Genomic DNA, 14,762 nt, shown 5'->3' on the forward strand with positions numbered 1-14,762 from the left:
GCTTCGCCGCCCGCGGCCGCGCCCCGGCCATGGCCCGGGACTACGACCACCTCTTCAAGCTGCTCATCATCGGCGACAGCGGTGAGCGCGGGCGGCACGGCCCGGGGGCGTGGGTAGGCCGCTGGCGGGGTGGCCGCCCCTCGGGCCGTGAGGGGCCGGAGTGCGGCGGCGGGGCCGGGGCGGGCGGCGCGGGGGAGTCGGGGTGGGGCGGCCTCCTCCGCCCGGGGCAGCCGCGGCGTTGTGCTGCCGGTGCCGCGGCGCGGGGCTGAGCCGGGACCCCGCGCTGTGTGTGAATGGCGGGGCGCGTTCGCTTGGGCTCCGGGAGGTTTTATCTGATAAACCTGCGGAACTGGCTACCGCAGGATATTATGGTAAATAGCTTGGCTGGGTTCGGGAAAAGGCAGATCAGACACGTAGAAGCCAGGATAGCACCGGCAGTGCTGCCGGCATCAACCTTGGCGAGCGCATGTTTTGACGGCGCCCACTAATCTGTTGCTGGGATGGGCAGGGAATTCCCTTCCCCTGTGACAGGCAGTTTAGGGATCGATGGGAAGGGCTGGCTGCCCTAAGGACTGTTGTTTCCAGTGTGGCAGCTAGGACGTTTTAACAGTCGTTATTACCTTAATTATTCCTTAAGACTTTTTTTGTGCTTCAGCCTGAAGTCTCAGTTCTAGAGTGCCTTATTTTTCTTAATGAATCCTGGAAGAGCTGGTAGCTTTGTGCGCTTCTTGTTGTAGCCTATGATGCAAATATCTAAAAAGAGGAGATAAAGGCGTGGTTTGAGGTTTTTTTGAAAATAGACCTTTAAATACTTCAGCAACCTCAGACACTTCTGGAGGGCTGAGCGTGTGAGCTGTGCCAGTGTCTGGTGCTTTGGTCTGGGTGCACAGGAATTGGGACTGGGAGGATTGCTGCCGTCGGTGCAGCTCGGTGTTGGTAGCACTCCAGCAGCTTACAGCTGAATTTCCATAAACTGGAGAAGGGTGCATCCACCCTCTCCTTTTAACAGAGGTGTGGTCCTTGGGGCGGCAGGTCCCGGCATGCAGCGAGGCACAGCTCTTGATGAAAGGGTAATGTTGCACGATCTTGGCAGTTGTCACCTTCAGAAGCTTTAGCTTCACGTAAAAAAATGGTTTTTTCTACATTAAACTGTGTCTGCCTGAAGGGATCTAAGGAGGGAGACAGGACAGCAGCTTCAGAGCAGCTTAAACCCCAGGCAATTCTGGGAGCCTTGGATTATTACAACCAAATGCTGCATTCTGAGTAGAGCAGTGGCTCTGTTGGTTGCTGATGAGTTCCAAAACTGTCCAGGCAAGATAAACAGGATGGTGAAAACTCTGAGGAAGACTTCTCATTTTAAACAATTAAATAAATTTTGTCAGCTCAGTCTTCTTGAGCAAAATCCCCATAGTGTACCCAGTGAAAGGAGTGTTGTGAGAATTGTCAGGCTGCCTGTGGTTCTCTACTGTAATTAAGTCTCACTATGTAGTTTGACTATTGATTTTTCTTTGGTTTTGTTTTTGCTAACCCAAACAGGATGGCTTTGTCCCTGCTTGCACAAAACAGTTTGCTTGCCTTGTTTATTGACATTTATTCCCTGCAGTAGGAAGTGGACTGTTACTGGATAGGATAATTCTGTCTCATCTGCTTTCCCCTGTATGCAAATCTGTCAGAGGGGTAGTAGGTTTGTGTGTTTTTAGAACAGGTCATCTTGAAAAGCTGCTGGTGATTTCAGCTGTGCCAGATATTTAAAAATAATACAGATGATCTGTGCTTTGCATCTGCTTCTTTAATTCACTCTACTGTTCAGTAAGATATGGGTCTTAGAATCTTGTCTGGCGCTGAAATACGCTTTTAATTTTAATTGTGCAAAGTCAGTAGGCCTTTTTTTGTTTTGTTTTGTTTCATTTTGCTGTCTTCAAGAAGCTGAGGGCCCTGCAAGCCTTCTCTTCAGATCTTCAAACAGCTCTGTGTGGGAAGTGTGGGGTCACCAAGAGTGTGGTTTCTCTCTGTGTGAACAGTGTGGGTCAGAGGCAGGGTTTGTTTAGTGAGATCGTTGTCACTGGGAGCATGCAGAACTTCCTGAGTTCGGGAGCTTTCTTCTCTCTGGAAGCTGCCAGCCTGCTGGGAGCTGTGAAGCTTGTGCAGTGGAGGGCAGTGTGACAGAGCAGTGTCATGTGCAGCTCTGCAGCATCGCCCAGGGCTGGCTGAGCTCGGACATGGTGCTGTGGTCTGACAGGTCTGTGGGTTCTGGCACCTTCTTGCCTTTCACTGAGCTGAAGGCCAAGGCTGCTTGGTCAAGAAGCACAGCACTTGCTGCTGAAACATCCTTGTTTTCTCTTAATTTCTTATTTTTCCTTAATTGACTGGTATTTGCAGAGCTTTAATTCTTGCTAAATAACCAGTCCTCTTAAGTACAGGAACTGCTCTGCTACCTTTTTTGAGCTCAGATGTATTGATTACATGCATGCTGTAGCTTTGCATTTTTTAGTCCCTTTCCTGTTTTGTTCCTTAGCTTGGTAGCAATGAGGAATGAGCATGGCTTCTCCAGATGGCTGGTGATTTGAAGTCTCTGCAAATGAGACCTGGCTTACTGTAATCATGCAGACTTTTAGGCTGGTTTTTATTTTTTGTTGGTAGCTGTTGTCACATGCCAGCAGCTGAGAACTACTGGAGTTCTGCATAGCCTTTGCATAGGTCTTCTATTAAGAAGAACTTGCAAGTTATGTATCATCAAAATAATTACCTTGGATAACTTCTGCCTGAAAAGATTTAATAGATAATTACCTCGGTGAAGTTGAATTTCCTTTTCATGCCATAGCAGATTTATTCTGGGGAGGAAGGGTCATTAACAGCAGAGATGTTATGCAGAGATAACAACATGGAGGCATTTAAATACCCAGATTCCCTCGGGTGGGTGTGCAGGAATGAGTTTCTTACAGTTCTTGTTTGAAGCACTGTGAAAAATGCTTCCCTGCAACAGGGTGTGATCAGGGTGCAATCAGTTATGGAAAACCTGGATGAAGAGCTACTCAAAGCATTTCATGGAACATTTTGGCAACAGGGACAGCTTCAGAAAGGTGTGTGTCCTCCCTGTGAGATGTGGAGCAAGGCTGTTTTGGATGGCAGTACAGGACAGTGATTCCTAATTCCTGTTTGGTTTCGGCTTCTGTTAGACTGTGGCCATGCTAATGTGAGCTTTGTAGTGCCGAGCCCTGGTGTGATTGTCAGAGCAGTCCAAATTCCACACAGAATGGGAGGTAGGCAGTGCTGTTACTGACGTCACACATGATGTGCAAGTGGAATTCAATAGAGTGCTGAATTCAGAGCAGTGCTCTGAGCACTTGTTAATTCACAGGACATGCTCAGCCTTGGCTCTTTCCCTAGCAGATGTAAGCCTACTGATTGTGAACTTGCTTTTAGTTATTATTCTTCTCTGACCACTTGAACTGACCACAGTTCAGAAGCTGCTGTTGGAGGGTTTGCTGAGGGCAGGAGGAGGGAGGGCACAAGTCCCCCCTCCCTGCACTGCTGCCAGGAGCATCCTGAATCTTGGGGTGACTGTGCTTGGTCAAATCTCCAAAGAGAGTGTGGAGATGAATAGTTAAGGTGGATGGTACTAAATGATGTGCTGATTTTTATGCAGTGGATGGTTAAAATACTGTTATGTCCCTGACCCCCAGGATGACTGTATTGAAAGATTTGCTGTGTTTGTTTGTTGTAGGTGTGGGCAAGAGCAGTTTGCTGTTGCGTTTTGCAGATAATACCTTCTCAGGTGAGTGGTTTGTTTCCTTCAGTAAGTGAAATGCTCTAGGTTTGCTGCTGGTTGTAAGGAATCTGTGTTTGCCCACTGATAGCTGTGCTGGGAATACATCATGCTTTTAACTTTGCATCTCTTGGTATAAGCCTGTGCAGGCCATCCTGCCTGATCTTCACTTGCAGCTGGAAGTCCCTGAGTATTGAAATACTGAGGTGGTTCCAGAAACAGTTTGGGTGGTTTAGGTTATGCTATACTCTGCAGACTTCCTATTAGTCATTTGAGATTTAGATTGATTGAGTATTGTGGTAAACCACTTACATTTGTGATATAACCAATTTATTGGGAGGAAACTCCTCAAATGGACTGTATTCAAAATAAGTGTTTCCACAAGTACTTAAAGCAAAGTGTTGTCTCAAAATTTTCACAAGTGAAATGCGCTCATAGTTACTGTCTATTTCTCTTGAGATATTTGGGCACATGCTCTTGATCAGTGGGATAGAAAAATAATAATTTGATTTAGTAACACTGAGCTCTTAATTTTAAAGGTGGCATGGGAGAAGTGGTTTTATGGCTAGGAAGAAAAGCTGTTACGTACAGATAAAAATACGTAGATCAGCATGATATAAGGCATTTTGAACAGTAAGCAGATATGGGGAACCTTGTTCTCCTGTCCAGTCTGAGAGCTGCTGCCAAGTCGTGTTCAAGAAGTGTGCTGTGGGACATCCAAAATAAACAAGGCTTAGGTTCTCACTTACCCACGCTTTCCCTCCAGGCAGCTACATTACCACCATTGGAGTGGATTTTAAAATCCGGACAGTTGAGATCAATGGAGAGAAGGTGAAACTGCAGATCTGGGACACAGCTGGCCAAGAACGCTTCCGGACTATTACATCAACGTGAGTAACACCAGCCTTTGTGCTGTGCAGCTCTGGGTCTGGATCTCGTAGTCCAGAGTTGGGGTTTAGCTATTTAAGTGTTGCAGTTGATTAACTAATGATAGCTGTGTGGTCTGTACAGTGAAACTTCTCTCAGCTGTGTCAGAACTGACTGTGGTGGTGATATTCTGGCAAGGTTTGGAACTGGGATTTCAGACTTCCTCCCCTTTCTGTGTGTTTCTGTGGTGGCTTTGTCTTATTCCTCTGCTGCTGGTTTCCAAATGGTAGAACTGGAGTTATTAGACAGCATGTAGTAGACAGCTTGTCTCGGTGCCTGTCCAAGTTTGTCCTCTGACTGACTGCACAGCAGAAGCACAGAGTGCAAACTCTCTGTCAGTGTCATCTAACTAATGGACAGCTTGAAGATTGAAGAGTAGGATTTCTCCTGGTTTTCCTTTAGGACAAATGCTTTAGCAGCTATCTTTATGTGGAGTTCTGCTGAAGCAGACGCCCACATGATATTAACCTTTTCCTTGGTTGGAATTCAGATTCGAACTCATTGTCCTTTTGAACAGCATGTGCAGAGCTTTTCCTGTTCCTGAAGAAACCACACCTAGAGCTGCGGTGGTGGGAACTAAGAATAAAATGTGTTTGTAAACTGATTGCAGTAAAAGTGGACTGCTCACGGGGGGAAGAGGGAGAAATGCACTTGGAAATGGAACTTCTGTTCCTTGGGTTTTAACCAAAATAATTCTTGAAAGATCCATGTATTTCACTTGGTCTTTCATGACTCACTTCTCCTTTGGCTCTTATTTTCGAGGAGGATAATTTTCAGCCGATGAATTGATTAATTTGCTCAGACCTGAAAATAATGAGATTGGTTACATCTGTGTTATGTGTAGAAATGGCAAAGTTGAACGTGATGTGTGCGCCACCCCTTTCCTCTGCACTCCTATACGGATATTACTGGGTGACTTCCATTGTTTCTTAAGTGTTTAGCTTGAAAAAAACTCGGTTGCCTCTTGTAGGGTTCCTGTGTGTGACATCACTTCTTGTTGGAGCGCTGCAGGCAGTTTTGGGAAGGAAGTGGTGAGGGGGAGGCAGCCGTGCAGTGCTGCGGCCCTGTCAGCTGTGACAGGCGAGTCAGAGAGCCCCGATTACTGCTGAGTCAGCAAATGGCCTTCCTGTTTGCAGATTCCCCGGCACGACTCGGGCTCGGGAGCGAGCGTTGGGTCGTGGGGCTGATGCCAGCTAGCTTAGAAAGCCATGGTGTATCCAGCACTGAGCAGGGATACCAGCAAAGGGGGAGCCCTCTGTCAACGGGAGTAGCTGCGGATTGGACCTTGTGCAGTGTTTTATGGAAATGCTTTTCTTGATGAACATTTCAAATAGATAAGCTGAAATGGCTTGAGGCATTTGTACTGTGACCTCTTGGAACTCTGCTGCTGCTTCCTTTTGCATTGCTTTTTACCCCAAGTGAGGCATATTTTACTTTGGGGGGAATCTAACGTTTTGGGGTTTCTGCCTTAGCGCTCTGGTAGTTGCTGAATGGTAACTCCATGGTCAGGAAAAAGATCTGCATTTTTTGCAGTTCTGGGCACAGAGGTTCATGTGTCCAAGTGCATTTGAAGTGTTGAAGAAAACGCTTTGGGAATGCTGATTATAGTGGGATGAGGGCTCCTCTTGCTATGTTGGTTGGCTGTGCCTGTCTAGTGTTCCTAATCATATCACCTATAAAAGCAGGCAATAACAAAAGTTAAATTTTAGAAACGGTTATGGCTGGCTTGTTTTGTTTTTTTTTTTTTTTTTTAATTTATTGGCAAAGTAGTACTGATTTATTTATCCTAAACTAACTGACAAATCAAGTAACCTTGCTTGTTCTTACAAAAAGGCTTGGCTGTCAAATCATGGGTGGAGTGTGAGTGCCCTGTCAACAGAATATAGTAGTCTGCCTAGTCTTTGACTAGACTGAGGTTTAGACTGAAGTTAAGATTATAAAAGGTGTTCCTTCAGTATTACAGTAGGTCAGGGAGTCCCTTTACAGTGAAAGGCAGAGTTCAGATTGATGTTGAGCCAAGCCTGGCAAGCAAGCCTGAAATTACAGCCCATCTGGTAATTACAGTAATAGATTGGTAGTGCTGCTGTGTGGACTTAGAACTGCAAAATGGTAGAGGTGGTAGGAAGTTAATAGTGGAAAATTGGGAAACATTAAAAGGTTGTAGTAGTTTGATTTCACGTGACTGTAGCTACAGTCAAAAGCTGAAAAGCAGAATAAAACTGTTAAGGAACAGAAATCAAGTTGGTCTGGAGTATTCTACAGAAGCTCAAGAAAATTTCAGACTAGGAAGTATAAAGGCAGCTGGTTTTATTGTCTGTTAAATGTGGAAATACTGGGATAGCTGTTGCCTTCTGGGAGGAGAGGCTGATCTGTGTGAATTTGGTTGCCATGGAATGTCATCCAAATTAAATTTGATTTAAATTCACCGGGGATTTAGCATGCCAGGATGCAGCTGTATTAGCAGGAATACTTAAAATGCATGAACAGCCAGTCCCTGTACTTGATTTCCTCTTGTAGACAGGACTACTTTGTCCTGATTCAGGACTGTGGGTTTAGGATTCAAGCTTTACATAATGGCTGTCAGATGCCAGCTCAGGATGAATAGTGATAGCAGAGGGACCTTCTGCCATGGTTTCCTGTGGAATGGCATGTTTGAGAGAGGGATAAATCTTTGAGATGATAGAATTGCTGTGTCTAGTAAAGCAGATATTACTAAAAGTCTAGTATTTCAAAGACTGGTCTGACTGACAATAGATGTGCTTCCAAGGACTTGAAAGAAAGATGAGTATGAAATCAGATTATTAGAAGTCTCTGGAAAATGGTTGGAAATTCTAAATGAATGAAAAAGTCAAGGAAATGTGTGCTACAAAGTAATGAAATATGAACAAAGAAGCTGGATTCAACCAGTGCCCTTTCACATTTGGCAGTTAAATGTTTTTCTGAAAAAAACAACATATGGATCCTACTGGACCAACATAGTGTCTCTTTTAAATTTGACCTAGCTACTGCTGTGCTCCATGAAGCTGGTTGTTATAACTCCAGATGTTCATATTGGGAAGCAGTTGCTAGAGGGAATCTGTGAGCTTTCTCACTGGTTTCTGGCAGTAGTGAATGCCCCAGAAATGAGGGGCAAATGTTCCTTCGTGTTTCCCAAGACTGTGTTCAGGGATGTGAGGAGGGGATGCAGGTGGCTGAAGGACATGTTGAGTTGGGGTAAGCCCCAGTTTAATTCTAGTGGTAGAACAAACAATAAGGTGTTTATTTCAATTAAATGTTGGGTTTCTTAAGCCTTTTCCACACCCAAGCTAAATGTAAAGCCTCTAGGTCTAGGGACTTCCAACTATGTGGGAGATTGCTGGCTACTGCCAAGCATCCAAGGGTGTACACAGTTGAGGTTTGGTTGTCTTTCACCTCAGGATGATACTTTCATGGATACTCTTAACATGAATAACTGGGCTAGAACATTTTTTTCTGTATTTCATGAAGGTATTTGCACCAGCAGATGCTGGCTTTGGGGGTTTGCAGAGTTCATGGCAGAGCACTCCCACCACACAGAGGACAGCCAGCATCAGTCTGTGACTGAGAGGCTCAGATTGAGGACTTCAGGTCTCTTCTGCTTTCGTTTCTGTGGTCTCCATTTCCCCAAAAATGTGGATGGGAAGGAGATAAGACATTCTTTCTCTTGTGTCAAAGTCTCAACTACCTCTTGGTTGCCAAAAGCACAAAATTTACACCTACTCCTCCCTGAATGCCAAAAGCCCCATCTGTTCTCTACTCGCCAAAGCCCACAACCTGTTATAAAAGCAATTCTGCACTGCATCATTCTGGAAGTTGAAGTATGGGATAGGATAAATTAGATTTTGTTTTCTAGTACTGTCCTGCATTTGGGGTTGGAGAAGCTTCTCTGTACTTGTTAAGCCTTAAATGTTATCTAGGATGCAGAGCATCTAACAACTGATGGAAAATAGCATGACCAGCTTTTTGAGAAAAAATGTGTGCTATGGACTTAAGAGTTAGAGAATAACAGGTAGTCATGGTCTTACCTCTCAGGTTTATCTCTCTTGGTAATGACAGCCAATAGAGAAAATGACATTTCAGTGTAGATGAGGGGTTGGCAACCTTTCTAGAACGATGTGCCAGACAATTTTCCGTTCCAAAAATAGCAGCAGTGTATGCTGGTAGGCACTCAGCAGGAGTCAGGGGTTGCTGTCTTGCACAAAGGAAGCTATTTCTGGTGAGGTGGTTGGCAATATCAGTGGCAGGAGCTCCAAGCCCCTGCAGGGTTCCCATTGCCGTGGTGGTGTCTGTGCAGGGTCCAGCCCGCAGCCCCCATCCCGGGAGCAGCACGCGGCGGCGCTGACGAGGTGTCAGGAGTGGGATCGGTGCGTGCAGGCTGCCCCTTCTCCACTCCCCGACATCATCTGCTTTGCTCAGAGGAAAATGGAGGTGCGTGGGCAAGGTAGGAGCAGCAGGATGCTCTGCTGGGCCCCTGGTTGGGCTGACAGGGACGCCAGGCTGGGCTCGGTGTGCACAGCAGAGTGAAGCAGCTCTGCGTAGGTGCAGCTGAACCACTGCGCTTCTCCAAGGGCTGTGTTGTCTTGGCAAATGCAATGCTCAGTGCTGGGGAGGAAGTGGTAGGTCAGCCTGGGGGCTGCTGAATTAAAAGATTATTAGGTGATGATATGGGAGAGCTTGAAGATAATTGGTTTATTGTTCAGCTGGGGAGAAATGCAGTGTGTTGGTGGGATTGGGGATCTTTCCCTTTCTGATGATATCACACAAAACAGGATTCATCAAAACCAGTGTGCAGGGCATGCCAGCATCAGGAGAGGATGGGTTATTTTTGCAACATGTGGATTCAGGCCATGAAGTACTTTTCCCTCTAAAGCATCCAAGTTATGAATAAAGTTGTGTTGTAATCAAGTAAAGCACAAATGCAGTGCTGTAGCAAGTTTTGAAGTTGTTGAAAGAACTGTGAATGGACTAGAACATTTGAAAGTGCAGGGTTTCTTATGGGCTGGGAATAAGTAATTCTTACCTGAGTTACTTCTTGCCAAGGGAAGCAAATGCACAGCATAAATCACTGGTAAAACATGGCATGGGAGAAGTATTTGAGTGTCTTCTGCAAGTGCCCAGTAGGAGCAGACTGTTCTACTGCTGCAGAGCATCCTGGAGGAGCACTGGTACCCAGGGGCTGTCACTGCAGGGGATGTGGAGAGGAAGGTGTGTGACTCTGGGGGTGATCTCTGCCTCTCTGCAAGTCTGTCTGATGGTGCATAAAGGCAGGTGGCTTCTCTTGTAGAAGGATGATGAGGCTGGAGGTGGGAAGAGACAGTGACTTGCTTAAGCACTTCAGTAGCAAAGTGAGTTGAAGCTTTGAGATCTTCTCAAAGGTGTGTTTGGGTTAGATTGAAAGCTTTGAAGTTCAAAGGTGTGTTTGCTGAGTTGGAAAAATCAAAGAGGAGCAGAATGGTCTCAGTGGACATCTCTGAAGTGCAGTGGATGTACTGCAAGAAGTGCTTGTGATAAGACAGCAAGGTCTAGGAATGCTACCACAATTTAAGGGAAAATCCTCAATTTTGTATGCTGGTTTCTTGAATTTGTTTTATTAAAAATTTTAATATTGATCAGAAGAAAGAAAAGAGGATGAAAGGAAAAGAATAAAGCTACACATAATACAAAAAATGGATCCTGATGAAGACCTCACTGTTAACTGTTACCTTTTTATTAAATTACTTTTTATTTTTTGGGTCACAGCTGCCTAATTTGCCATAGGGACTGTACTTGGTGGCCTTGGGATTGTGGCTGAAAACTGAGAAGCTAGAGCTTGCTGGTTTTCTATTTAGCATTTTCATGGTGCACATACTGTCTGTCTTTGGTAGCTTCCTGCAGGTGATAATGTTGGAACCTGAATTCAGATATTTTTCTTGCGTATCAGACTTGTGCATCATCTTTTAAAGGTGCCAGTTGCCCAAGACTAATGGGAATAAACTGAAATAAAGCTTATTTTTAATGGCTAAAGGTAGCAGAGTATATTGAATGCACATATGGAGTCGATCTGTTGAGTAGGAAGGTGTGATCAGAACACAGTCGCTCAACAAGACAGAAATTTTTGAGAGCTCAAGAGAACTGTGACTGAAGGCTGAGTATATTTGGAGATCTGCTGAAATTTTAGTCTGTAAGGGATCGTTCACAGATAACAGAATTACTGCAAAAACTTGATGTGGCTTATACAGCCCCAAGGATCACATCACAGACAGTTCTGAGGATGTGCTGGAGGTACCATTGCCTTTGGTCCTGTAGCTGGAAGATAGCAGTCATCTTTGAAGGTCTTGACAACCTGAACAAGGAAGATTTTAGAAGACTTTGGACTTGGAAATGTCTTTGTGTAGAGGGAATGAGCAGGGAGCTCTGTAGCTTTGGAGGAATAGCCTGGGATCAAGCTGTTATAAAAGAGCTACGTGAGTCTCAATGGAGAGAAAATGAGGGCACTTGATTACCATAACTTGAGGATTTGTTGTGAATCCTGTAGAAGCTCAGTGGAAGAGAAGGTGATGCCCTGAGTTAACATTTGGTGTCCTTTGCACCCCACAGGTATTACAGAGGAACACACGGGGTCATTGTTGTCTACGACGTAACGAGCGCAGAATCTTTTGTGAATGTAAAACGGTGGTTGCATGAAATTAATCAGAACTGTGATGATGTCTGCAGGATACTAGGTAGGTAATTAGGGAGTTACGGCATCTTATTTCGTGGGCTGGCCTGCTGGAATACCAAACTGACTTTCATTCTCTTTCCTTTTTTAGTGGGCAATAAGAATGATGACCCAGACCGAAAAGTGGTAGAAACAGAAGATGCCTATAAATTTGCTGGGCAGATGGAGATCCAATTGTTTGAGACCAGCGCCAAAGAAAATATTAATGTGGAAGAGGTAATATAATATTCAGAAGAGTAGAGATGTAATGATTTAGGGATAATGGTTTGAGAAGAAATAAAAATTCCATTCTTCCCATTGAGAAAGAAAAAGTGCTTGTATGAGTTGCCAGTAGTAGGTAAAATGTCAAAAAGAGGACGTTCAGCTGTTTTAGAAGAGTTGGGGAAGCAAAATGAAGGAGCCCACACTGCATTTTCAGTAGCTTTGCAGTGCTCATGTATTAGGCAGGAAAGAATTGAGAATGCTTGTAGGAGGTAAGACTGCCCAGGCTTCACTCCTGGCCTCAACTGCCAAACTGCCCTGGTTTTACTTACTGGTTTGGAAAAAGGGATAGAGGTACTGTTTAGCTTGGGAGTGGGTTGGGAAAAGGTCTTGGATTTCCATTTGGGCCATAGTGGGTTGGGGAAGGTCTCTGAAGCATTATTGAAACCTACAGAAAAGGGGAATGGCTTCCAAGGAGCAACACCCCACAGGAGCCAGCCTGAGTTCTGGGGTGGTCTGAGTGTGCTTGTTTCTTTTGCAGATGTTTAATTGCATTACAGAGCTTGTCCTGCGAGCAAAGAAAGAAAACTTAGCAAAGCAGCAACAGCAGCAACAGAACGATGTGGTGAAGCTAACGAAGAACAGTAAAAGGAAGAAGCGGTGCTGCTAATGCCCCTTCCCTGCTGCAGAGACTCTGCTCTCAGACAGATCAGCCCCTCCAGCTAGACTCGGGCAATTCCACTGGGGCAGGCTTTGGGAGGACTTTCTCAGTTTTGTGCCGTTATTTAAAGATTATTTTTTCTCCATGTTTTCTATCAAGAGGCGCTGGCACCTTCCCACTGCAGTGCCAAGAAGGTATCGGATGGAATCTTGCCCCCCTCTCCTCCCCTGCTCATTCCAGTGCGCCTTGTAGACAAGAAGGACGTTGCCTACCAAGTGGACTAATTAACCCAAGAGTTTGTATATAATGTATATTGCTTTAACCAGCCTCGCCTCTCTGTTGTCGCTTTGGCTTCTGCCTTCTTAATGTCAACCAATCATGGACTGCAGAGTTCATCTTTTTAAAGAAAAAGTTTAAAAGTTCTTAATTTGAGTTGGCCCCGGGCTGGCAGCGACTGCTTCCTGGGGCCTCCAGCTGCATTTCTGTTGGGCTCCAGGCTGGCATCTGGTGCCCCTGGGGCCCCTGGCTTCTCCTGGAGTCCCTGGCTTTTCCTGGGGCTCAGGCTGTGTTTTTCTAGGTACCAGGATTGCAGGTGTCGCTGCTGGAGCCCGGGGTTTCATTTCACCACCCCCTGGGCTGGCAGCTGGAGCTGCTGCTGGGGCCTGGAATTTCAGCTTGCCATCATCCAGATTTGTGGCTGGATCCTTGGGTTTCACCTCCTTGTGCTGCAGCCTAGCTGTACCTGTGCTCTCCTGTAGTTTGTATCAAGATACTGGAAAACAAACTGACCTGCAGAAGTGGGATTTGTTTGGATAAAACCTTTTTTTTTTTTCTAAATCAAAGTTTAACAACTTTGACCTCTGCTTCTGGTTCCGCCAGTGTCCTAAGTGAGGGTCCATTTCTTTTGAGAAGAACAAAAATCATGTGATTCTGCCAAAACCCCCAAACTTCTCCTTGTTGCCCTGTCCACAAATAGGCAATCTGAACTTGAATGTGAATTTTGGTGGCAAAGCTTTTGTTTTTGAGAGAGAAAAGGCATGAAAAAAAATCCAGCTCTTCTTATCGATGTCTGAATATGAAAGCTGCAGGATCATTCCCAGGATTCTTCAGTTAGGAAGGAGGACTGCTGTTTAATGCAAAGAAATGGAAAGCTTGCTTGCTTGGGTTATGTGGTGGTGGAGGATCACACTTGGAATAAACTGGGCTTGCTGTGCTCAGCAACATTTTCCTGGCCCTCGTCAGCCTTTCTGGGAAAACAAGGGCTCACTTCCTCAGCCTGAATAGATGTAGTTAAAGGTGGAGAGTGTATGTGTGTGTAACTAAAATATCAAATGTCTGGGCTGAAAGGACATGCTCAGCACCTGAATTATTGCCTAAATAATATTAAAAAATAATTTTACCTTAAAAGGCATGGAGGGTATGACTTCCTTTAAGGCCTTGAAGGTGGACATACTCCATGTGCCAATAAGTGGCCCTGTGGAATTGCTGGCCTTAGTTTGGTAGGATGTGATTCACCCATGTCCATGAGCTTGGAATCAGCCCACTTCTCTCCCTTCCTCACCCTTTCTCCAGGAGAGGCTAAATTTTAGTCACTTATTTTGCCTGCATTTTTTTAGATTTTTCAGGTTGTGGTAAGAGCCCCGATCATACAATCACATCACAGTCAATCACTTTAAAGACTTTTTCCGAAGTGCAAACGATGAATGTGCAACACGTGGGTTTTTAATGGGTTCAGGTGCTGGGATATGGATCCAGCTGCCTTCACCCACCTCTTTTCTTCACATATCCTGCACTGGTAACCAAGAACTGGAGTGAGCCGGGATGGTGGTGCTGGGGTGAGCTCTGATCAATGCTGAGAGGCTGTGCAAAGTGGTGGCTTCGGGCACAGCAGTCCATCCTGCCTGCTCTCCAGTGTGGAATGTGGTGTGTGCTGGGAGGAGCTGGGCCGGTCCCTGGAGCTGTCCTGTGGGGGTTCCCCCCTGCAGACTGAGGGGCCCAGCTGTGTTACTTTGGGAATCTTGTTGGTAGCTGTGTGCAGATCTAGGAGGGAGTAACTTCATATAGGCAGAAGTAAAGAACGTGTCTGAATTTACTGGAAATGATGCAATAAAATGAGGAAATGGTGCACCCAAGCCTGGAGTGTTCTCTTATATGGAAAAATTGGTCCTCTTTGAGTCCAGGTTTTTGTGGCTGTGATTGGAGTTCTGTCAATCCAGGTGCAGCTTCCTGGCTTAAAGTGGGAATTTCTTTTTTCTTCTTTTTTTTTTTTTTTTTTTTTCCCCAGAGCTGGCTGTAGAGGAGCAGTTACCTCTGTTCTTGCCATCACTGTTCAATTGGAAGGGGTGGGGACCGTGTCTCTAGTGGTGCTGATGTGAAGTTTCCTAAATGTTGAGCAATGGAATGTCTAACTGGTTTGCTAGGATTATTTCTGTAATGAAAGTTTCTAATTATGCTTTTTAAATAATTTTAAAAAACTAAAAATAAAGGTTACA

At 45.2% G+C, this 14,762-nt stretch overlaps 1 protein-coding gene across 1 annotated transcript; it reads left to right on the forward strand.

Moving 5' to 3' along the window:
• On the forward strand, positions 1–14,762 carry RAB35 (RAB35, member RAS oncogene family). The gene is made up of 6 exons (XM_084216924.1): positions 1–81; positions 3,725–3,775; positions 4,533–4,656; positions 11,288–11,412; positions 11,500–11,624; positions 12,151–14,762. The coding sequence occupies exons 1-6, from the start codon at positions 30–32 to the stop codon at positions 12,277–12,279; spliced, it is 606 nt and encodes a 201-aa protein (XP_084073050.1). The 5' UTR covers positions 1–29; the 3' UTR covers positions 12,280–14,762.

The sequence above is a fragment of the Fringilla coelebs genome (assembly GCF_963513975.1).
Source record: "Fringilla coelebs genome assembly, chromosome: 17".
Lineage (NCBI taxonomy): Eukaryota > Metazoa > Chordata > Aves > Passeriformes > Fringillidae > Fringilla > Fringilla coelebs.

Excerpts from the sequence above, each read along its gene's own strand:
- RAB35 (XM_084216924.1), top strand. The coding sequence starts at position 30 with ATGGCCCGGGACTACGACCACCTCTTCAAGCTGCTCATCATCGGCGAC. Across the intron at positions 4,657-11,287 it reads TTCCGGACTATTACATCAAC|GTATTACAGAGGAACACACG; the intron begins GTGAGTAACACC and ends TGCACCCCACAG. Across the intron at positions 11,625-12,150 it reads AAAATATTAATGTGGAAGAG|ATGTTTAATTGCATTACAGA; the intron begins GTAATATAATAT and ends TTTCTTTTGCAG.